Genomic DNA, 23994 nt, shown 5'->3' with positions numbered 1-23994 from the left:
CTGTAGACCAGGCTGGCCTCGAACTCACAGAGATCCGCCTAGCTCTGCCTCCCGAGTGCTGGGATTAAAGGTGTGCACCACTGCCGCCCGGCCCACTTTCATTTTCTTTATCCATTCATCTAATTTTCCTACAACACATACACTTAGCCTGTATAATTATTTCAAACTTTTTTTTTCAGTGAAAGGTAACTCAAGGTGTCTATGGCAAAGATGAATTTATGACTATAATCCCCCTTCCATGTTTTTGGAGGGGAGAAAAGATGGAGGAAATTAAAAACAAAGCAATCCAAACAAACAAACAAAAACTATAGACAGCCATTCTCTTCCCCATCAGGTGAATCCGGCTACAAAAGAAAGGACGAACATTCTCATTTGAGTAACCAGAAGCAAAGCAGGGGCTCCTGGAGGAGAGCAGGTCTTCAGAGGACCAAAGCCACCCTAGAGCCCTACTCACAGAATAAACCATAGCTACTGTGATGTCCAGGACAGACTTTGTGGCTAAACTCCCGCCTTTCCAGTGAAAATTCTTGCATAACTAAGTAAGTTCCACGTTGTAGTAATAGATAATGCACAGAAGCATTGAAACGAATGCTCCTGGGCCAGCAGTACCTGGATACTTCCTTGGAGCTCCTGGGGCCTGGATTTGACTCATGGAAGATTTTAAGCTTCTCTGTGTATCGTCATAGCTGCTGGGAGAGAGAACTGCTCAGGATTGATGCAACTCACCTTGGTGATAAACCAAGACAGAACATGCTATTCACGAGGCTGAATCGTCCAGGGAGCCAAAGGGACCATGAGAGCCTGATGACTAAGTGTAGATAACTGCTCTTTCAGAATTAGACAAAGTTGGGAAAGCTTCTTTAGAAGGGGTCACATCCCCGACAGTTAGAAGACTACTTGGCCGCGTGCCTTCTGCATTGATGGAGCCTCTGCGCAAATTCAACTGGATCTGTTCGCAGAAGCTCACGTTTCCTCTGTGTCGGGGATCCTCTTTAGCTCTTGATGGGGATTTTGTCTTTACCGGCATCATTGTTCAAAATCCACCACAAAATCAAAGGAGAAGAAGAATCCCTTTTGGGTGTTTTATATCGGGACTCAGCAGGCCCTTCTCCTCTCCCAGGAATCTCATCCTCACACAGCAGTCCCGATGGCCCCCACGGTCCTCATAAGGGCCAGACTGGAGGGTGAAGAGATGAGCTGGAGTCTGTCCTGTGTTCTGATGCGGTCACAGGGCAGAGCCACTCAGCACTAAGGAGGCAGAAATGAAAGAGCCTGCTGTTCAAACACGTGGGGGCTTTTCAGCATGCAAGCTGGAAGTGGATCCAGCAATTTATGTGCAGACCACTGAGGGGCAGCAGACAGTGGCCTTTTGAAACGCACGGCTCATCCTGTTTGGGTGGTAGGTAACTCTAAACTAAAGGAAGGGTTCGCGTCCAGAAGTTTTGTCGATTTTGTTTTGTTTCCTTTTAATCTGCAAATACGGAAGGGAGGGACAGAGTTTAAGAAAGCATAATCAACCTCAGGCGATCTAAACTTCCTAGAGACATAGAAACTTTGGGATTTTGTAAGGTTTACCTCAGACTTAGGGCTGGAGAAATGGCTCAGAGGTTAAGAACACTGGCTGCTCTTGTAGAGAGCCCAAGTTCGATTCCCAGCACCCACACGGTGGTTCACACCCATCTGCAGCTCCAGTTTCAGGGAATCTGAAGCCTGTTTCTGGCCTTCACGGGGACCAGGCACATAAGGGACACACACACACACACACCACACACACACACACACACACACACCACACACACACACACACACACACACACACCACACACACACACACACACACACACACACACACACACACATGCAGGCAAAACACTCATACACATAAAAAAAAATTAAAAATAAAATAGCAGTGCCAAGAGGACGGACTGTGAGAGACTGTGGTTCTGTGGAATGTTAAGCCAGAGTACATACCCTTGTTTTTCCCACCTGATCCAGTCATGAGATTGCATGAAAAGTGAACAGTAGCAGAGAGAGCAGGAAAAGACCGGAATTCAATTGCTATTTTCCTGGTGGCAATTTTCCCACTCTTTCCCACTCTGGTGTCCCCTGACTTGCTGACCATGTGGCCCTTGGACTTAGGAGTGGCCACTGTCAGTCACAGAGAGCAGGGGAGACGTTAGTTCCAATACAGGTGGAGAGATGGGGGATCATAAATCCTTCATCTTAGTTATCCTTCCTTTTCTCTACAACAGCTCTTACCACCCTGCTTGTGATGGTCCCCAGGCATCCCACACTCTGAGGTGTGCAGGGCGTGAAAAGAAATGATAAAAAGTTTCCGGTTTGCTTTTGGGTTTGTCCTTACCATTAGATATTGACCTCTGTAATTAAAAAAAAAAAATCTGATTTCTCTCCTCCTTTGCTTCCTCCTCTTGCACCTCCTTCTCCTCCTCATCTCCCTCCCCCATTTTCCTTACTTCCTCTCCCCTCTTCCTCTTTCTCCTTTTCTCCTTCTTTCTCCTCTCTCTTCTCCTCTGCCTCCATCTCCCCTGACTCCCCTTTCTTCACCCTTCCATCCGCCTCCTTTTATGTAAGGTTTCAGATGTAATCTAGTTACCTTTGAATGTCTTACGAAGTCCAAGCTGATCTCACCCTCCCTGAGTCCTGAGATTCCATATGTCTGCTCCTGTGCCTGGAGGACAGTGATTCTAACTTGATGCGTGACTGCTGATAGGTTTCAGGCCCTCTCTTCTCTTCAGCCTCATACCTGACCCCAGCTGATGTAGAGGTCTAGATGCTCCCGGGAGCTGGTGAAAAGTTCAAGCATGAAGACTTGAGGCACATGCTGGGGCTCCGACCCTGCCTCACTTTTTTTTTTTTTTTTTTTTTTTTTGGTTTTTCGAGACAAGGTTTCTCTGTGTAGCTTTGCGCCTTTCCTGGAACTCACTTGGTAGTCCAGGCTGGCCTCGAACTCACAGAGATCTGCCTGCCTCTGCCTCCCGAGTGCTGGGATTAAAGGCGTGCGCCACCACCGCCCGGCTTCTGCCTCACTTTTGAACTACCACAAAAGCCAGGCCACTCTGCGCTCTTGGCTTCTCCAGGCATGTTGGGATCAGCTTTCTGGGTCACTCCCATTCTACCCAGAAAGCTTGATTGTTCTCTCTCACTCACAGGGAACACCTTTAACCTCGACATTCAAAGCAAATTGGAGTTCATGGTTTATCATTTTCTTCAAGTGACTACAACAGCCTCAAGAGGAGAATGCAGCCAGCTGGGAAATGCAGAGCACACAAGAGTGAAATAGAGAAACTTCAGTGAGTCAGAAAGAACCAGGGAGAATACAGAGAAGGAGCTGGGAAACTTACCCACCAAGCTAAATAAGAATTTGTGCCTGTTCTCAAGGGTGGGCATGCTTGGATCTGACCACGACCATGATATAATGCTAACTGAACCTGAGAGAGACCACTGCTCACATGCCAGGTGCCACTAGGTGGCATCTACATCCATCTTCTAGACTGGAGAAAGATGTAAGGAGCATAGGCAAGGCTTTCAAAACAGAACTGACAGATAGAGGCAGAAAAGAGAGACCTGGGCAGGGTGGCTCATATCTGTGATTCTGGAGAGAGCTGGGCACAGTGGCTCATATCTGCAGTTCTGGAGAGAGCTGGGCACAGTGGCTCAGATCTGCAGTTCTGGAGAGAGCTGGGCACAGTGGCTCAGATCTGCAATCCTGGAGAGAGCTGGGCATGGCGGCTCATATCTGCAGTTCTGGCACGGGGAGGGGGCACTGAGGCAGGTGCATTGCCTCATATTTGAGTTCTAGTCCAGCTTGGACTACAAAATAAGACCCTACCTGACCCCCAAACAAAAATAAAATACAAAATTACAAGTAGAAGAAATAGTTGGAAAAAGAATGGAGGCACCGGGCGGCAGTGGTGCACGCCTTTAATTCCAGCACTCGGGAGGCAGAGCCATGTGGATGTCTGTGAGTTCGAGGCCAGCTTGGTCTACAGAGTGAGATCCAGGACAGGCACCAAAACTACACAGAGAAACCCTGTCTCGAAAAACCAAAAACCAAAAAAAAAAAAAAAAAAAAAAAAAAAAAAAGAATGGAGGGAGTGGAGGGACCAGTAGTTTGGGGATGGACATGCAGGCTGGATCTGTTTCCTGGGTAAATGTGAATAGTGCAGCAGCAAGTATGGATGTGCAAGAACCTCTGTGGGATGACAGCTTAGGATTTAGAGCCCTTGGGGTATCCACGCAAGAGTGTTATAGCTGGGTCCTATGAGAGTTCTGGTGTTAGGTTTTTGAGGACCCTCCCCACTGATTTCCACTGTGGATGGACAGGTTTATATTCCCACTAGCAATGAATATGGCTTCTCTCCCCACATTTGTTTTCTTTCTTTTTTGTTATTTAAGACTTTTTAATTCGTTTTACATACCAACCACAGATCCCCCTCTCATCCCTCCTCCTGCCCCCCCAGCCTCCCCCCTCCCCCGCCCTGGCACCCATCACTCATCCCCTCCTCCAAAAGGGTAAGGCCTCTCATGGAGAGTCAGCAGAGCCCAGTACATTCAGTTGAGGAAGGACTACAACCCTCCCCCTCCTTCAAGACTGAGCAAGATGTCCCACCATAAACAATGGGCTCCAAAAAGGCAGCTCATGCACCAGGGATAGATTCTGCCCTCACTACTGGGGCCCCTCAAACAGACCCAGGCATGCAGACACTCTTCTGCATGCAGAGGGCCTCGTCTGGTCCCATGCAGGCTCCATAGCTGTCACTCTATAGTTTGTGAGTTCCCACAAGCTTGCTTCAGTTGTCTCTGTAGATTTCCCCATCATGATCTTGACATATCCCCCTCACCCTGCTCATATAATCCCTCTTCCCTCTCTTTGACTGGACTCCTGGAGCTCAGCCTGGTGCTTGACTGTGGATCTCTGCATCTACTTCCACCAGTTACTAGATGAAGGCTCTATGATGGCAGTTAGGGCATTCACCAATCTGATCACCAGGGTAGGCCAGCTCAGCACCCCATCCATCACTGCTAGTCGACTAAGCTGGGGTCATCCCTGTGGATTCCTGGGAACTTCCCTAGCACCAGGTTTCTCCCTATCCCCATGATGTCTCCCTCTATCAAGATATCTCCCTCATTGCTCTCCCACTCCACCCCTGTTCCAGCTTGACCATCCCATTCCCTCATGATCCCATCCCCCATCCCCTATCCTCCACTGCCCCCCCATCCCCAGTTTACTGAGGAGATCTCATCTATTTCTCCTTCCCAGGGCGATCCATGCATCCCTCTTAGGGATCTCCTTGTTACCTACCTTCCCTGGAGCTGTGGGTTGTAGTCTGGTTATCCTTTGCTTTAGTTCTAGTATCCACTTATGAGTACATATCATATTTGTCTTTCCGAATCTGGGTTACCTCACTCAAGATGATATTTTCTAGTTCCATCCATTTGTCTGCAAATACCATAATGTCATTTTTACTGCTGAGCAGTACTCCATTGTGTATATGAACCATACTTTCTTTTTCCATTCTTTGGTTGAGGGGCATTTAGGTTATTTCCAGGTTTTGGCTATTATGAATAATGTTGCTATGAACATAGTTGAGCAAGTGTCCTTGTGGTATATGCCCAAAAGTGGTGTCATTAGATCTTAAGGTAGATTGATTCCCAGTTATCTGAGAAACCGCCATACTGATTTCCAAAGTGGCTGTACAAGTTTGCATTCCCACCAGCAGTGGAGGAGTGTTCCCCTTGCTCCACATCCTCTCCAACATAAGCTGTCATCAGTGTTTTTTATCTTAACCATTCTGATAGGTGTAAGGTAGAATCTCAGAGTCATTTTAATTTGCATTTCCCTGATGACTAAGGATGTTGAACATTTCCTTGAATGTCTTTTGGCCTTTTGAGATTCTTCTGTTGAGAATTCTCTGTTTAGCCCAGTTTTTAATTTGATTGTTTGGTATTTTGATATCTAGTTTCTTGAGTTTTTTTTATATATTTTAGAGATCAGCCCTCTGTCAGATGTGGCATTGGTAAAGAGCTTTTCCCATTCTATAGGCTGTTGTTTTGTCTTATTGACCGTGTCCTTTGCCTTACAGAAGCTTCTCAGTTTCAGGAGGTCCCATTTATTGATTATTGCTCTCAGTGTCTGTGCTATTGGTGTTATATTTAAGAAGTGGTCTCCTGTGCCAATGTATTCAAAGCTGCTTCCTACTTTCTTTTCTATCAGGTTCAGTGTAACTGGATTTATATTGAGGTCTTTGATCCACTCGGACTTGAGTTTTGTGCATGGCAATAGACATGGATCTATTTGCAATCTTCTACATGTTGACATCCAGTTATGCCAGTACCATTTGTTGAAGATTCTTTAATTTTTTTCATTGCACAGTCTTGGCTTCTTTGTCAAAAATCAGGTGTTCATAAGTGTGTGGATTAATGTCAGGGTCTTCAATTATATTCCATTGGTCCACATGTCGGTTTTTATGCCAATACCAAACTGTTTTCATTACTATAGCTCTATAGTACAGCTTGAAGTCAGGAATGGTGATGCTTCCAGAAGTTGCTTTATTATACAGGATCCTTTTAGCTATCCTGTTTGTTTGTTTTTTCCATAAGAAGTTGAGTATTGTACTTTTGAGGTCTGTGAAGAATTGTGTTGGGATTTTGATGGGGATTGCATTGAATCTGTAAATTGCTTTTGGTAAGATTGCCATTTTTACTATGTTAACTCTACCTATGCAATAGCATGGGAGATCTTTCCATTTTCTCATATCTTCTTCAATTTATTTCTTCAGATACTTAAAGTTCTTGTCATACAGGTCTTTCACTTGCTTAGTCAGAGTTACCCCAAGGTATATTATATTATTTGTGGCTATTGTAAAGGGTGATGTTTCTCTGATTTCTTTCTCAGCCTGTTTATCATTTGTATATAGGAGAGCTACCAATTTTTTTAAAGCTAATCTTGTATCCTGCCACATTGCTGAAGGTATTTATCAGTTGTAGGAGTTCCCTGATAGAACTTTTGGGGTCACTTATGCATACTATCATATCATCTGCAAATAGCGAAAATTTGACTTCTTCCTTTCCAATTTGTGTCCCCTTGATCTCCTTTTGTTGTCTTATTGCTCTAAGCTAGAACTATATTGGGGGGAGTAGACAGTCTTGTTCCTGATTTTAATGGAATCGCTTTGAGTTTCTCTCTATTTAATTTGATATTGGCTGTTGGCTTGCTGTAAATTGCCTTTATTATGTTTAGGTATGTTCCTTGTATTCCTGATCTCTCCAAGACCTTTATCATGAAGGGGTGTTGGATTTTGTCAAAGGATTTTTCAGCATCTAGTGAGATGATCATATTTTTTTCTCTCAGTTTGTTTATATGCTGGATTACATTGACAGATTTTCATATGTTGATTCATCTCTGGAATCTCTGAAATGAAGCCAACTTGATCATGGTGGATGATTTTTTTGATGTGTTCTTAGAGTCTGTTTGCCTGTATTTTGTTGAGTATTTTTGCATCAATGTTCATGAGGGAGATTGGTTTGTAATTACCTTTTTTTGTTGCATTTTTGTGTGGTTTAGATATTAGGGTAACTGCAGTATCACAAAAAGAGTTTGGCAATGTTCCTTCTGTTTCTATTATGCGAAACAATTTGAGGAATTTTGGTATTAGCTCTTCTTTGAAATTCTAGTAGAATTCTGCACTGAAACCATCTGGCCTTGGGCTTTTTTTAGATGGGAGACTTTTAATGAGTGCTCCTATTTCTTTAGGTATTATAGGTCTACTGAAATAGTTTATTTGGTCTTGATTTAGTTTTGGTATGTGGTACCTATCCAGAAAATTGTCCATTTCTTTTAGATTTTCCAATTTTGCTGAGTACAGTTTTTCAAAGTATGGCCTGATGATTCTCTGGATTTCCTTGTTGTCTGTTGTTATGTCTCCCTTTTCATTTCTGATTTTGTTAATTTGGATGTTCTCTCTTTGCCTTTTGGCTAGTTTGGATAAAGGCTTCTCTCATTGATTTTCTCAAAGAACCTGCTCTTTAATTGATTCTTTGTATTATTCTTTTTGTTTCTATTTTTATTGATTTCAGCTCTCAATTTGATTATTTTCTGAAGTCTATTCCTCCTGGATGAGTTTGCTTCTTTTTGTTCTGGAGCTTTTAGGTGTGCTGTTAAGTCACTAATGTGAGATTTCTCCAACTTCTTTATGTGGACATTTAGTGCTATGAATTTTCCTCTTAGCACTGCTTTCATAGTGTCCCATAAGTTTGGGTATGTAGTACATTCATTTTCATTGAATTCTAGGAAGTCTTTCATTTCTTTCTCTATTTCTTTCTTGACCCAGTGGTGATTCAGTCAAGCATTATTCAATTTCAATGAGATTGTAGGTTTTCTGTAATTTTTGTTGTTGTTGAAATATAACTTTAAGCCATGGTGATCCAATAAAATACAGGTTATTCCAATTTTTTTTTATCCGATGAGATTTGCTTTGTGATTGAGTATGTGGTCAATTTTAGAGAATGTTCCATATGGTACTGAGAAGAAGGTACATTCTTTTGTGTTATGGTGCAATGTTCTGTAGATATCGATTAAGTCCATTTGAGTCATAACATCTGTTAGTTCCCTTATATCTTTGTTAAGTTTCTGTCTGGCAGACCTGTCCATTGGTGAGAGTGGGGTGTTGAAGTCTCTCATTATTTATGTGTGGGGTTTGATGTGTGACTTAAGTTTTAGTAATATTTCTTTTACAAATGTGGGTACCCTTGTGTTTGGGGCATAGATGTTCAGAATTGAGACTTCCCATCAGTGCAAACAGTGTCTGTGTCTCAGGGAGCCACTCTTGGCCAATGGGGACTGGCAGTGTTTGTGTCTCAGGGAGCCGCTGGGGTGTTGGGGGAATGAATGGGTTTGGAGGACAGAGTTGGACTTGTAGATCGCAGGATACGATGGGTGGTGGTGGTAGGAAGGCCTATCCACAGGAGTCTTGCCTGCTGGCCTGCAACTGGGACTGCAATGGGTGGGGGTGGGAGGGAGACACAGGTTGTGCCTCAGGGCCTAGGGCCCAGAGGCTCTCATTGATTTCTTGATGGTAGTCACTGTGACTGGGGTAAGACATGATCTCAGAGCAGTTTCTTCTCCTTTATTTTCACTGTATGTGTACAGGAGAAGGAAAGAGGTGGGTAAAATAACAGCAAGGATGTTTGAAGAAGTCATAAGTAATCATACCATTAATAATCTACCCCAAAAAACCCTATCATAACATAATTCTGTGTGTAAACGCACACATATGGTTTAAATGAAATTTTCTCATCTGGACTGACATTGCTCCCTCCAAGAGCCAATGATCACCTAACAAAACCCCAGCACCAGCCATATGAAGCCCTCTTTTGAGTTGTTGATCAGGATTGTCTAAGAGACTCTCAAACAGTCAAGACTATTCATATTGTCCTTGGTTGCACCCTGGAGCTGGAAGATCAGTCCTTATTGCTGAAGACACCATGCACTTCAGACACAGAGCCCAGAGGCCCCTGAGCCAGAACTAGCCCAAATGCCCCCTCCATGAGGACTAGCTTTCAAGGTACCAGAAGGTGCCATGAGAACTTCCAAAGGAGGGAAGCAACCAATAGTCCTACCCAGCTATGACACCCATGAAGAAGAAGAAGAAGGAGGAGGAGGAGGAGGAGGAGGAGGAGGAGGAGGCCCTAAAGTATAGAGTCACTTTGATTTGACCACATCCCCAGTCACTATGAGGGACATCCCATGGACATTCCTTATTTATTTTCAGGTTCATAGGCTTAAAAAAATCATCAATTGAGAACTTAACCCTAAAAGCCAACATTATTAACGGCTTCATGACTGGAATAACTTACCAAAATGTTTTCAAAAGTCCTTTCATGAAAACCAGCTTTTTCTCTCCATCTTTATCCTAATGCTCTTTATTTATTTATTTTAAAAGATTTTCTCATTTTAATTTTGTGCGTGCATGCATGCACATCTGTGTGCCTATGTATGCATGTGTGCACACAGGTGCTCTCAGAGTCCAGAAGAAGGTATCAGATCCATGGGGGCTGGAGTCTTAGGTGGTTGTTAGGTCTCAAAGAAACCTGGAAACCTCTCCCTCCAAGGACCTGGGCTTCATCTTCCTGTCTCCCAGTTTGATCCCTATATAATTCAGCCATTTTGGCCACACTGGTCTCTTGATCTCTTTGCTTGGGCTGACCCTCTTGCTCAGTGGTTCCTCTCTTGCTCTCCCTCCCCATCTCTCGGCTCAGGGTCCAGTTTAGTGTGTCAGCCATGTTCAGCCTGGACTCTTCCCCCTGCCTGCTTTCTCTCTTCTATCTACAAGGAAAGTCTTCTCCATACTTTAGGAGCAGCCCTGTCCTCCTCTTTTATTCAGTTGTGAGCCTCCTGACGTGGGTGCGAGGAACCAAACCCGGGTCCTCCGGAAGACCAGGGCATGCTCTTCACCCCTGCCCCATCTCTCCAGCCTCTCTAACTCTCTAAGACTAGCCTGAGCTGCCACAATTTCTGTGAGGTATGCCAGAGCCCACCTAAGGTGTCGCAGCTGTGTTAATTCCACAACACACCTGGCCAGCATTTCCGACTCCTTGAACATCCACGTCCCTTCTTTCCAAGAAACTTCTTAGAGATCCCACTTCAACCTGTTACGACAAGCAGCAGCCTGTTATACCACACCATAAAAATAAAGGAGAGGGAACCGGTAGAATCTTCCCCCTGGTTAAACTCGTGCCAGACTGGACCTCAGTAGTAACTTCTGTTGCATCACCGAGAGATGGGTGCTTCTAGACATTGTTTCTTTCTTTTTATTTTCCCCTAAGCTTTCTCTTGGGACTCCTCTTTTTAGATTAAAAACATTGTTCAGTGCATTAGAGGAATAGTATAGGGGGGAGAAGCAGCTTTATCAGAGACAATAATATGCTTTTCCTTAAGGATGCCAATTTTATTGCAGCAAGATGACTTAGCTCAAAAGGCTTGAGGGGGAAACATAGACTAACCCTGTACATCAGATTTTCTTGCTCACCGTCCAGTTTTCTGTTTGATGTTTATATTCTGAGAGTCACATGTAGAGTCACAGCTCTGTGGAGACTCGCAGACCAGGGAATTTGAGTTACCTTTAGTGTCTGTCTTTTATTTTCAAGAAATTTATTTTAAATAAGATGGAGTTATGCCACCCACATGTGCTAGTGAATAAATGTGATCCATTAGCCATGGAGAAGAACATAATTCTTTTACTTTTTAAAGTTAATTGCATTGATTATGACTATGTATGATGGTGCGCATGTGTGGGTATATTCATGCCATGGTGTACATGTGGAGGTCTGAGGACACCTTTGTGGAGTCTCAATTTTCACCCTTATGTGAGTTCTAGAACAAAACTCGGGTTATTAGGTCGCACAGCAACATCTTCATCTGCTGATCCATGTTTCCGGCCCCTTCTCTTACTGTTAAACGAAAGAGTGAGGGGTCATTTAAGACAGATGCTCTCCGGGACTTGTATGTGCTCAGACATGTAGAGCATTGAGTTCAGTTCATGACAACCAATGAGAAGCAAGCTGCACACAGAAATTACCTTTCACCCCACGATGTGAGTTTTCCACTCAGCAACATCTGGAGATGGCAAAGTCCAGATGATTTAAGCAGTTGACTCGGGCAGGAAACCACGCTGAATGCAGCTTGTTGCTGAATCAGTTCACTCCGCTTCTAATTCTCAGTTCGGCAGCCCCGAGTACTCCATTTGTTTTCACCAGTGACAGAGCCCTTTCCCCACCAACCCCTTGGCTCAACTCATTCCAGGTCTCCAGTATGAGGTTCCAATATGTGGTCCAACTGGCTCATTGCCCGTTGGCTCCCTCTCAGACCAAGTTTCAATTAACACGATATTCCTGCCCATGTTCCTTACTCCACAGTTCGTGAATTGGCATCCTGTTCTATTCCAGAGCTAATAGAAAAATATCTGGGAAATTAATTATGAACCCTCAAAATCAGCAACTAGGTGCTTTCTTTGGCCAAAATGTAGGCATCATGCTATTGCTCTAGTGAATGTTAATGAAGAAGATATTTTTAGTCAAACACCCACAAGCATATGATGATCACATGTGGCAGTGCATTATGATGGGAACAGTTCTTACATTTTAAAAGACTGGGATTTTTGTTGGACTCCGCAGATAAAGTTAACAATACATGTTGAGGCTGCTTAAGACTGCTCTCCTACTGTGTACTCAGCCTATTTCTTTAACCCGTTTTAGGGGAATCAACCTTCCTTGCCTTGGATTTGCTGTGTAATCACCTTTCACAACCTAAGCTAGTATATACAGCTGTAGTCTTCATTTATGTACCGTCCATCCCTGACCTAGAACAAGGCATGCCTGTTCTGATAATCATTTGCTGAAGGCAGCAAAAGTAGAGGTTGAAAGCAATCTTATGAAATGAATATCCACCATAAATACTGAACACAGCATGTGGATATTACCTGATAAACAACAATGTTTGTTACCTGGGTCATTTGGAATCAGTTGGAGTCAGTGATTTAATCCCTTGTAAAATTCCAGTCAAGGTTTCTGTGAAGTGTCCCTCATTCCTTCCTCATGTGATGTTTTTCTGTGCTGCTCAGTAATTACAGAGTAAAACACTTTGTTAGGAACAGTCACCCAGATGGACACACATCCACACTTTCCACAGACAGACACATTCACATGGACAGACAGGCACAGGGTCAGACTCACAAGACAGCCTTCAGGCAGGTACAGATTCAGACTCATACAGCAGACAGACAAGAAGGTGGAAGACACGGGAAGCCTGAAGTACAGAAATAAAATCTGGGTTCATTCTTGGTTAAATGGCCAAGGGAAAGTGCTCTGATTTTGCTCCTTAATGTCGTTGGACCAACGCATTATTGGTAACTTGGAGTTTATTATTAATGTGTTCAAACCAACTGAATTTTGGTGCCTCGTGAGGATTTTTTAATGTGTTTAATCCAGGCAATCAAACATTCAGATTGTGTATCACAGCCACTTAGAATCAGAAATTGCTTTCTATTAGTGGCATGGAGGCTTCTCCTGTAAAATTTTAAACAGCTACTACATGGAGCCAGCTATGACCCAGGTCTGACATTCCCTCTGTACATCTTTTCCTTCACTGGAAATGCTGATGTGCATCTATTACATGTTAGTTTGATTGACCGACTGACTAATTCATTCATTTGTTACCTCTCACACATTATTAATTTTGCCAAACTCCTTACCTTAGATATTAAGTTCCTAGAGGACACATATCACTCACTGTATTAATAACAATAGCAAACACTACTGTGTATTTCCTACTGTGTATTCTAAATGGTCGGTCAGTGCTTTCCTTTGTAGGAATGTGTGAGCAGCACAAGGTGAACTCTGTGGTATGACCACGAAGTCTGCACATGCTCTCCCTAAACTTGGATCTGACGGTCTTTACATCGTCTGTGAGGAGCTGCTTGTTCCTTCCTCTGTAAGATGGGACCATAGTGGCACCTACCTCAGAGGGTGGCTGTGAAAACGACAGTGATATCTGTAAAATACTTAAAGTGACTGGCACGTAAAAGATGCTATTATCATCAGCGGTTCTTATACTATTATTGCTTATTGGCATGTTCTCTGTTTCCTGAGAAAATCTTTATCCCCAGTGTTAACATGAAAGGACCCACAGCCTTGGCTAAAGTTCATTATGAGTCAAGATGGCTGGCTGAGGAGAGAGGGACAGGCCCTGTTCAGGTCATTGTCCACTGCTTTGCTTAAAGTTCCATCTTATATCCTGTAATTTTTTTTTCTTTCTTTTTTCAGGAAGTTGTATTCCTTAAACAGGATGCAATGAAGAAATCGCGCGCACACACACACACACACCGCCCCCTTTTTATTGCATAGTCTTCCACACAGACTATTAGACTAAGGCAGCACCTTGCTCAATGAGGCACCGCCCTCTACTGCCCCCTGCTGCCTATCCGTGGGAAATGCAACTGAGTGAGAAAAGCTTCACTAGTTACCATGTTTGATTCATGAGGTCCTATAATACAAACGCCATGCAAACGTACTAACCCGGAAATTAGGTTTAAATTTATCTTTCCCTGGTCTCTCCAATTTGATTTTTCTTTGTTTTTCCTTTGCAAAATTTGGGTTTTGCTTAATCGGGCCTTTTTCGTGTAACTTTTTCTATTGATTTTCGGCTGTTTTGCTTTGATTACTTCAAATTTTGTCTTATGCTTGTCTCTTTCTCAGTTTGGCAAAGCCCAACAAGGTATATGACACAGCAAATGACCACGTCTAGGGCATCTCCAAGGAAAGAGGGGACAAGTGGCCCTCCTGGATCACCCACAGGACGGTGACTTCAGGCAGGCTAAGGAAGACCCAGTAAAGCAGGTGATTGCTGTGGATGGTGCTACACTGTGTGTTGGGCAGACTGAATTGACCAGAGAGACCTTTGGGCCACCAGGGTTCGCCTCCTCTTGGGACTAATAAACTCAGCACAAACTGCCCCAGAACCCAGAACCAAGCTGCCCTTGGCTGGAGATGGCACCTTCGAATGCTGGGATCGGTGGACTTGTGGCTCCGTGGCAGGGCTGTGGTGGGAGAACCATCTGGGTTAGCCGTATGGCAGGAGCAGGGGACAGTGAGCAGCCCACAATACTGACCCACCAAGAATCTGCATGGAGTGGCAGAGATTGGCTACCTGCCTGCCGGGGCTAATGATACCTCACCTGAGGCCAGAAAGTGGAGGCCCAACAGGCGACCAGCTGCAGGGACCGAGAGGAACATCTCAGAGACGCAGTCTTGTGGGGTGGAATCTGGCATGATTCTGGAGCCTCCCGAATGAAAGGACTAGTGGACTGACCTAGAGGAAGCCCAGGCAGGTGGGATCTGGGTCCCCAAAGCCTCTGCATCCCTCCAGCCCTCCCTCCATTTGCTCCTCCTGCCCTTCAGTTGGGTACCTAGTCCCTGTCAAACCCCAGTCTCCAGAAGACAGTTCTCTGGGGGCCACTTCTGCAATTCCCGGGACACAAAGGAACCAGAGCAAGCCTGTTTTTGCAACAGGTTTTCGGATTAACTTCCAGTGTGCCCAGGGCCAGCACTGTGGATAGGCTCTTTCCTTGCCCCCTGGAAACAAGACAGGTGCCGTGGTCTTTGTCAGGAAGAACTATTAAGATTTGTGAGTATCTTCCATAGGTAAAGTCTTTATCAACTTGCTAGCTAGTTTTATATAAGTCCACTCGACAGAAGCTAGCGTCCTTTGAGAAGAGGGACTCTCAACTGAGAAAATGCTCCTGTAAGATCGGTCTCTAGGCAAGTCTGTAGGGCATTTTTCTTATTGATTGATGTGGGAGAGCTCAGCTAATTGTGGGTGCCTCCCCAGGACTTGTGGTGCTGGGTGCTATAAGAAAGCAGGCTGAGCAAGTCTTGGGGAGCAAGCCAGTAAGCAGCACCCCTCCATAGAAGCTGCACCAGCTCTTCTTCCTCCAGGTTCCTGTCCTGACTTCCCCCCAGTGATAGACTGAGCTGGAATGCTAGCAAAAGGGACTCAAAAGATCATTCAATCAAATTTGGAGTTGTCCCTGACTAGGTTGTCAAATGTGGCCCCAACACTGGAAGATCAAGGAGACTGGATGGTATATTCTAGAAGCAGGAAAGCGGTATAGAGAAGGACCAACATTGGCTAGTCTGAGCTACTGATGTGACCAAGTGTACACTGGAATAAGTAGAATTTGGGGACTTGTTCCTGCAGGGTATGTTGGCTTCAGTGTCCAGGAAGAGGACACTTGGCACATAGGACCTGTTCTTATGCCTGCTTGGGCACTATGCTGACTGGTTCACATGTGAGTCTTAAAAAGGCATTCAAACTGTATTAGTGCTATTTACAGGGATGTAGGAGTCCATTTTCAGGTTCCTAGTGGCTTTACCCAGCAGGTCCGCATAGAGGATGATTAGGACCATGGGCCTGAGTGCAGGTGTCTGAGATGGTCTGCACTTGGCTGAGCTGGGGGGAGGTCTTTTGCTCCACCCCTTGGAGTTTCTATAAATACCTTAGGGCAAAGACAGTCAGGGCCGGTTGGAATAGGTCCCAGGCCCTCTCGAGGCTATCCTGTATTTTCTATCTCCACACTCTAAATCCTTCTATCTAATATTTCCTGCTGCTTGCACTCAAGAAAACTCTGGGAAACTGTGGGGATGGTGGGTAGCCGCCCCACACAGGGAAAGAAACTGGTGTGTGCATTTCATGAGACATGCGAAGAAAGTTCTTCTCACCCCAGATAGGGCACTGATTACAGACCAAGGAATGGATTCTACCAAGTTCAACTTGGTGAACCAGTGAATTTATTGGGGTCCCTTACAGGAGTAGGAATGACTTAAAGGGAGCAGCATCACTTTAAGTCACTACTTGTGAAATGTGTTTGTGGAGCTCTTTGTATGATTTACAAGCCGCTCAACATGCTTTTGAGCAGTCCTTATTGTTTATATAATTTTGGAGAGGGAGGAATCTTTGTGGATCTGTTACATTTCAGGGATTTCCTGAGACTTGTGAGTTGCTTACTGAATGGTGTTGAGCATCACCCCTTTAGAATGTCTTGAGTCTTAAGGAGCCTCCCTCCCAGATGCAATGTTTCAATTCAGAGGATACTGTTATACAACACTGAACATTAGTTAAAGATGAGGGTAAGGTATTGAAGTCACCCACTAGTACTGTACTAGAGCATGTCTGTTTTTTTGTGTCTTTTAATGTTTGCTTATGAAATTAGGGCTTCACTGTTTGGTGACTATATATTTATAATCGTTATATCTTCTTGATTAATTTATTCCCCTTATTAATAATGCATTACCTTTTTTATCTCTTCTAATTTTGACTTGGAGTATGCTTTTGACTAGCTATGCCAACTGGCTTTTGGCCTCCAGTCATTTAATAAATTATCTTCCATTCTCTGGCTCTCCGTCCATAAGTGTCTTGGGTCTTGGAGAGAGAGAGAGAGAGAGAGAGAGAGAGAGAGAGAGAGAGAGGGAATTTGTTTTTTTTCAAGATGGGGTTTCTTTGTGTAGCTTTGGCTGTCCTGGAACTCACTTTGTAGACCAGGCTGGCTTCGAACTCAGAGATCCACCTGCCTCTGCCTCCCGAGTACTGGGATTAAAGGTGCGCACCATCACTGCCTGGTTGGATCTGGTGTTTTAAGTCCAGCCAGCTAGTCTTCATGCCTTTATTGGTAAGCCAAAGTCATTTACATTTAAGGTTATTGAGAGCTATAATTTTATTGGCTGGATTATTCTTTCCTCTTTTTCTTCTCTATTCGTGTTATGGCTTTTCTGGTTTACTGTGTGGGACACAACCAATTTCACAATGGTTCCCCTTGCCGACTCACTCTTCTCACGCAATTCATCCTGTCCTGTGCTCTTTTGATTGAAACCTTCTTCCTCTTATGTGTGTAGCATCCCTGTGACTATTTTCTGCAGTGTCAGCTTGGTGGACATGAAATGCCCTACTGTGTGCCTGCTTATCAGATTGTGAAATACAGTTGCTGGCTATGGCAGTTGGAAGTTCAGCCTGAGAAAGATCCTCCTCTCCTTATGTTTCCAAGTGTGCAGTTCCCATAGTGCACAGAGATTTTTGTTGTTGTTTGAGACAGGGTTTCTCTGTGTAGCCTTGGCTGTCCTGGAACTCACTTTGTAGACCAGGTTGGTCTCGAACTCAGAGATCCACCTGCCTCTGCCACCTGAGTGTTGGGATTAAAGGCGTGCACCACCACTGCCCATCTCAGAGATTTTTTTAAAAAAATGATTTAAATAGTGTGCGTCCAGTAGAAGCATCATGTGCCTGTTTGCAGCTTCTAAGTTTGTGGTGGCAAGGTGAAAGTGACCTTGGAACAGCTAGTCTGAGACACATTCTCTTAGAAGGAAAATTACTTTTCCAGAGGGGAAGGCATTTATTCAGATCATGTTGTTGAAACAATGAGGGATTCTAAGAAGGTTCTCATTTTCTGTTGGGTAGGGAAAGTGTTCTGTGAGTCTGAGGGGAGAGAGAAGGCTGGGGTGAGGGCGGACCTGGCAGGGTGGGAAGGAAGCCAGGAGAACTCAGAGGCAAGCATCAGGATGCTACTGCCTCCAATCCCTGTGACGCGCTGCTGGTGCTCCTGTGACTCTTCCAGGGTTTGGTGAATCCCCTAGGACCGGTTTAGACTTCCCAGTTCTCAAGATATATTGACATTACTTCCCCAAATACCTTCACTGTGGAAGGAATAGGTTCAGCAAATGAATGTCACAAGATTTAATGTACATGATGTTAGATTAGTTTGTGTATTCTGTTATTCCCCACACCACAGCATCCTGGAGCTTTCCTCAATACCTGGGCTGCTGCTGTATAACAGAGAGCAGAGTGTTCGTCCTGATTACTATTTGCAGTCTAGAGAGCAAAACTGGAGTGGCGTGAGAATTTACCAAGAGGCACGACTTCCTGTCAACTTACGGTTCTTTTCTGGGAACTGATTTCCCTGGACTCGCAGGATTCGAAATGCTTTCCAGTTCTGGCACTCTGAACCATTCCTCCCAGATGTCTAAGGCTGGCAGCTCTGGTCTCACAGTGTAAAGGCAGGATCTTGATGTCACGCCTACATCTGCCTGATCCTAGACAGTAAGCTGTAAGGGAAGTCGGGCTTTAAACCAGATCAACTTGGGCTCTGACCGGACATCCTACTTCACATTTTGGAACTTCGGCTCTCTCTACTAAAAATAGGAATAATTTATAGACAGTGAGTACGTTGTTTGGCTTCGGGAGAGGTTCCACCGGGGTGGGTCCCCTGAAAGAAAAACTTCTTTTGCGCTAAACATCTTTCTTCCTTCTGGGATCTAGCCGATGATGCACCAGATAATGCACCTGCTGCAAGTGTTAGCCAGTCCGGCAGAAGGCAGCAGTATCCAGCCTGGATTTAGGAGCCGGTGGCTTGCACAAACTCTCTAGGTGGCTGAGCCAAACCCACGCTGCTGGGCGGGGCTGAACCTAGAGATCCGCACATGCGCGCTGCGGGGCCGACCCTGCCTGCAGGGTAAAGTGGGCCGCACCGTGGGAATGCGGCTGCGCTGAGATTGCTTCCTGAAAGAGGTACTGCGCTTGCGTGACGCTCTCTGCCACCGCCGTTTCTTTTTTCCCTTTAGCCTCAGTTCATCTAGGACAGCGGATGATGTACATGCACCCCACGGTGCAGACCTCCCTGCCCTGTATTTTCTTGCTAAGGTGCAGAAGTAAAGAGGCCTTTGCTGTCCCTCCGCGACTGTAAACCATGGTGCCAAGACAGTTCCCGCCCATGCCACCTGCGGACAGTTTTGAATTTCTAACTTCTCAGAGACCCAAATCTCCCAGCCACCCCGCCTTCCATCTTCCTGGAGCTGGGGTTTTGGTGAAGGTTGCAGGGAGAGCTCATAAATTCTGATCTTCTCAGAATCGTACAGACGTCACTGGGAAATGTCTTTCAAGTCCAGGGACCTCAAGGGGAACGTAATGGTTAAAGCCTTGGCATGTAGAAATGCACACACAACGTTAGAGCGGTTAAAGAATGTGCCTAGTTTTCACAGCTCCTAAGTGGCTGTATCAGTTTGAAGCCGATGTCGTCACTTCTCCCTGGCCTGTCCTAGGCCTGGACACAGCGATCAGGGGTGGCCTCTACCATCACCAGGGGGTAGAATAAAATAAGGCCTCTTACAGGAATTCTTGTGTTAGCGAGCTGGGAAGAGAGAGGGAGCAGACAGGGGGGGTGGGGGAGTGGGGGTGGGTGGGTGGTGGTGGTAGGGGGGGCGTCCCTTGCTCTATTCTCTTGTCCATTTGCAACCAGAGTAGTTTTTAAAAAATCAATCTGGCCGGGCGGTGGTGGCGCACGCCTTTAATCCCAGCACTCGGAAGGCAGAGGCAGGTGGATCTCTGTGAGTTCGAGGCCAGCCTGGGCTACCAAGTGAGTTCCAGGAAAGGCGCAAAGCTACACAGAGAAACCCTGTCTCGAAAAACAAAACAAACAAACAAACGAACAAAAAATCAATCTGAATATGCTTCCTTTTTTTTTTTTTTTTTTAATGGTTTTTCGAGACAGGGTGTCTCTGTGTACCTTTGCACCTTTCCTGAAACTCGCTTTGTAGACCAGGCTGGCCTCGAACTCACAGAGATCCACCTGCCTCTGCCTCCGAGTGCTGGGATTAAAGGCATGTGCCACCAACGCCCGGCTGAATTTGCTTCCTTTTTAAAAAATCCTTTAAATCTTTAAATCCCGTTCCCTGTTGCCTACAGGATGCTTCCTTGCACCCCTACCCATTCCCGACCACCAGCACAGTCTACCCCTTGAGTGTCGTGAGGCCATTTTGCTCCCAGGTGGGGCACATTGACTGACGCTGCTTGGCAAATCTTTCTCACCTGGCCATGTTTAACACCCCCCCCCTCCTGCTTCTCAGACAGTATTGGGCTGTCCTATGATTGTCCACAGAGCCCTAGGGTTATGCCCAGATCTCGGGGACCCCCAAAAGGCCACCAGGGAGACTGAATCCCTCATGTAAAAGCAAAGAGCCTTTAATTTCAAGCCCGGAGCTTGGTCTGTCTGTCCCATGCAGCGATGAGAACAGAGAGCCCAGAGCAGGATGTTTTTTTTGTTTTGTTTTGTTTTTTGTTTTTTAATCATAGCAGAGGTTGGGGTGAGGGGATTTCCAGGGTTCAGGACCCTGCCTGGCTGACATTTGTCTAGAGGTATAGGGAATGTTTGGAATGTCAGGTATTTCCTCTTAGATGCAGGCCCCACCGAGTGGGGACAGCTCATGACTTTTCCTGGGTCCAGGTGTTGCCTGCCAGAAACCGTGTCTGGGCCTATAAGCCTGTCATGGCAGCTGTGTGGTCAAGCTTTTTTGCCCCTCCCCCCCCCCCCCAAGAAATGTAAGCACCGTAAGGCCACTGTGTTGTGTCCACACTCCATGAGTCCATGAGCTGCGGTGGAGCACAAATAGTTGTTGCATTGTGAGCAAGGACATGCATACACCAAAACCCTAAGGGATGGGTCTGCGCTCTGGGAATTTCTCTCGCATTCCCAAAACCTGTGTGTGACCTTGTCTCTGTTCATTCATCCATAGCTATAAAATACATTCCTTCCCATCACTCAGGTGCATTCTGTGGACCTTGCTCTGGTTCAAATACTAAAGTAAACTAAGAAGGGACCTTTATGGTATAATTGAAGAAATTAGAGAGCTGAGTAGGAAGCAAAATAATGGAATTTTAAATTGTAAGAGAGTTGTATAATTATGTAGATTAATTGTGATCACATAAATAAGGTGCCGTGGTATCTGGCACTGTTTCAAGGTAGTCCTGGAATAATAGGAGGGATACGTAGCAACGTGTGCGTATGGGTTTGTTTGGCTCCTGTTGTAGATTTATAGACATTTGGTGACTCTTGGAAAATGGATTCTATTATACCTGTGAAGGTCAGCAGTCCACAGGGAAGGTGTCAGTGGGTCCTCAGGCTTTGGAGGCTCTAGGAGAAAATCCTTCCTCCGTCATTCTCTAAGTCACTCCTCGCCCACGCTGCTGGAAGTCACTGCACACAGGGCTTCCCCACACTAGTCTACTTGGCTCCCTGTGAGTGGTGCCCCAGGAAAAGTCACTCAACACGCGGGATGTGGCCACATCCTTCCAATCTGTTCTACCACTTCACCTTGTGTGTGTCTGTCCGTCCTCTCCTTCAGGCACTTACCGTTGTGCTAAGGTCTGGATAATTTGGAATCTTCTTACCAGAACGTCCTTAAGTGCATCTTCCAGGAACCTTTTCCCAAGTAGAGTTACATTCACAGGATCCAGGGAATTCAATGTGAACTTGCTTTGGGGGGGACCATTTTATCTTAAACTCCATGTGTGGAAGAAGAAAGTTGGCACAGTGATGAATATTTTGGGTTTTTTGGTTTTTTTTTTTAAGTTAACTTTCTTTTTCTTTTCCTTTCTTTTTTTTTTCTTTTCTTCTTTTTTTTTTTCCTTTTTTTTTTTTTTTTTTTTTTTTTCATTTTCTATGTATGGAAGCTTTACCTGTATCACCTGGTGCCTACAGAGGCCAGAAGAGGTTACCAGATCCCCCGGAACTGGAGTTACAAGTGGCTTTGAACCACCATGTGGCTGTTGGTTCCCGGTTCTCTGGAGGAGCAGCCAGTGCTCTTAACAACTGATCCATTTCTCTAGCTCCCTAAAGTTAACTTTTGTGTGTTGCTTCTGTGGTCAGGCTATCTCCCAAACTGTTAGTACTCAGTTGGCTGGGTTCCTTTAGCCTTGACCTCTTATGAAATCCTGTGCAGCTTCGAAGACATGCCAGGACTGACCTTTGGCAGCTATTGTGTCTTTTGTGTTGATTGTAGGAAGACGCAGCGGGCAGGTGGGACCGACGGCAGGCGGCGCCCTCTAGTGGTACGACTCTTGTATAGCTCTAGGAACTCGGCATAGACCCTTGAGGTTGAAAACTGGACTACTGTTTGGATTCTAGTGCAGTTTTTATTCCATGGCTCTCATAGCTCTTGTAGGCTTCCATCCTCCTTCAGCTTCTGCATTCTGGAGCCCCCACCCCAACCCCTGTCCCATCCCCCACCCGGCTCTCTTTTTGAGACAGGCTCCCATGTGGCCCATGCTGGCCTCGACCTTGAACTAGCCGAGGGTAGCCTTCAACTTGTGATCCTGCTGCTTCTGCTTCTCGAGTGCTGGGATTACAAGGCATGCAATAGCATGCCCAGTTTTATGTAGTGTTGGAGCTTGAGCACGGGGCCACGTGTGTGCGAGATAAGCACTCTGTCAAGCTGAGCTACATCCTCCGTTCTTCAAGCTCACCTTTTTGTCCTCCCTACAACTTTATTTTTGGCCTTCTGTATTCCTACCATCCCTTTTGTTGTCACCCTGGCTGTTCCCTTGAACTTAAGCCTGTCTTTTATTGTCAGGACTTCTCTTGATTGCCGCTAAGGGAGGCAGCCACCACCATCCCGTCCCGCTGCTGCTGCTCTTACAAAACAGCGGGCTGACTGCTCCCTCTCGAAGTTTCGATTGAAGCCAGAAAGAGTTCAGTTAGATTTTGCTCTGTCTGTGTGGTGGGCTTTTTCAAGAACCTGAACCGCGTGGTTTTCATGAATGCAACAGACTTCGGCAAATGCTAAGCCTCTATTTTGCGCTTAGCTCAAAGACAATATTTGTAAAAAGCAACTGTTGGCGAGCTGGAATACTTTCTTGCTGCATTCCCCAGCAGGATGTGGAAGTTCAAGTCAAATAAGAACGTCAGAAAACAAATAGTAATTATCAATGTAAGTATGCCTCAAACACCGCATGGGCCATACTTACACCAAAGGGTTGTTTCTCTGAAATATACATGAACACAAGTGTTCAGACTTTTTATCCGATCTGTGTAGCAACTATTTGCATGCTTTCCCTTTTCTGCCTGGCTCATAGGACCTTCCCCGCCTAGGCACCTTTATGGATGTTGTTGGCTCCCATTAGTCTGTTTTACCTTCAGCTGATACTGCATTTTCTCAACTTAGACTTCCCTTGAGTTATTCTGACGTTACTTATTTAATATCAGTTTCTACCATAGATTTTGAGCTTATAGGGGCTGAGCTTTCATCTTTTGTGAGTTAAGTCCCCATAGTTTGGAGAAAGCTGTGGGACACTTGTCTCTCCCTGGGGAATGAGGCGGGTGTTAAGCATCATTAAAGTGCTGTTAAAAATCAGTAATAGGCCGGGCTGTGGTGGCTCACACCTTTAATCCTAGCCTTTAATGCACTCGGGAGGCAGAGGCAGGAGGATCTCTGTGAGTTTGAGGCCAGCCTGGTCTCCAAAATGAGTTCCAGGAAAGGCGCAAAACTACACAGAGAAACCCTGTCTCGAAAAACAAAACAACAACAACAACAAAATCAGTAATAAATGCTAACAATAACGCCTTCAGGTTCTTACTGCAAGCACACCTTCTCATGTGCATG

The 23994-nt window shown here is 45.2% G+C and overlaps 1 protein-coding gene across 4 annotated transcripts in view; it reads left to right on the top strand.

The window, feature by feature from the left end:
* Positions 1-19041: 19041 nt before the first annotated feature.
* LOC131926066 (glutathione S-transferase A6-like) overlaps positions 19042-23994 on the top strand; it is a 92483-nt gene continuing 87530 nt past the window's right edge. For 2 of the 4 annotated variants that reach the window (XM_059281315.1, XM_059281319.1), the window contains exon 1: positions 23212-23322. In XM_059281315.1, the coding sequence (XP_059137298.1) occupies positions 23269-23322 (54 nt within the window). In that variant the 5' untranslated portion in view covers positions 23212-23268. Of the gene's footprint in view, positions 19130-23211; positions 23323-23994 lie in introns of those variants that run through there. The other 2 variants (XM_059281316.1, XM_059281318.1) reach the window with 2 other exon arrangements.

The sequence above is a fragment of the Peromyscus eremicus genome, chromosome 16_21 (genome assembly GCF_949786415.1).
Source record: "Peromyscus eremicus chromosome 16_21, PerEre_H2_v1, whole genome shotgun sequence".
NCBI classification, from domain to species: Eukaryota; Metazoa; Chordata; class Mammalia; order Rodentia; family Cricetidae; genus Peromyscus; species Peromyscus eremicus.
Note: the sequence above shows the minus strand (reverse complement) of the source record. Positions and strands in the feature narration are given on the sequence as shown.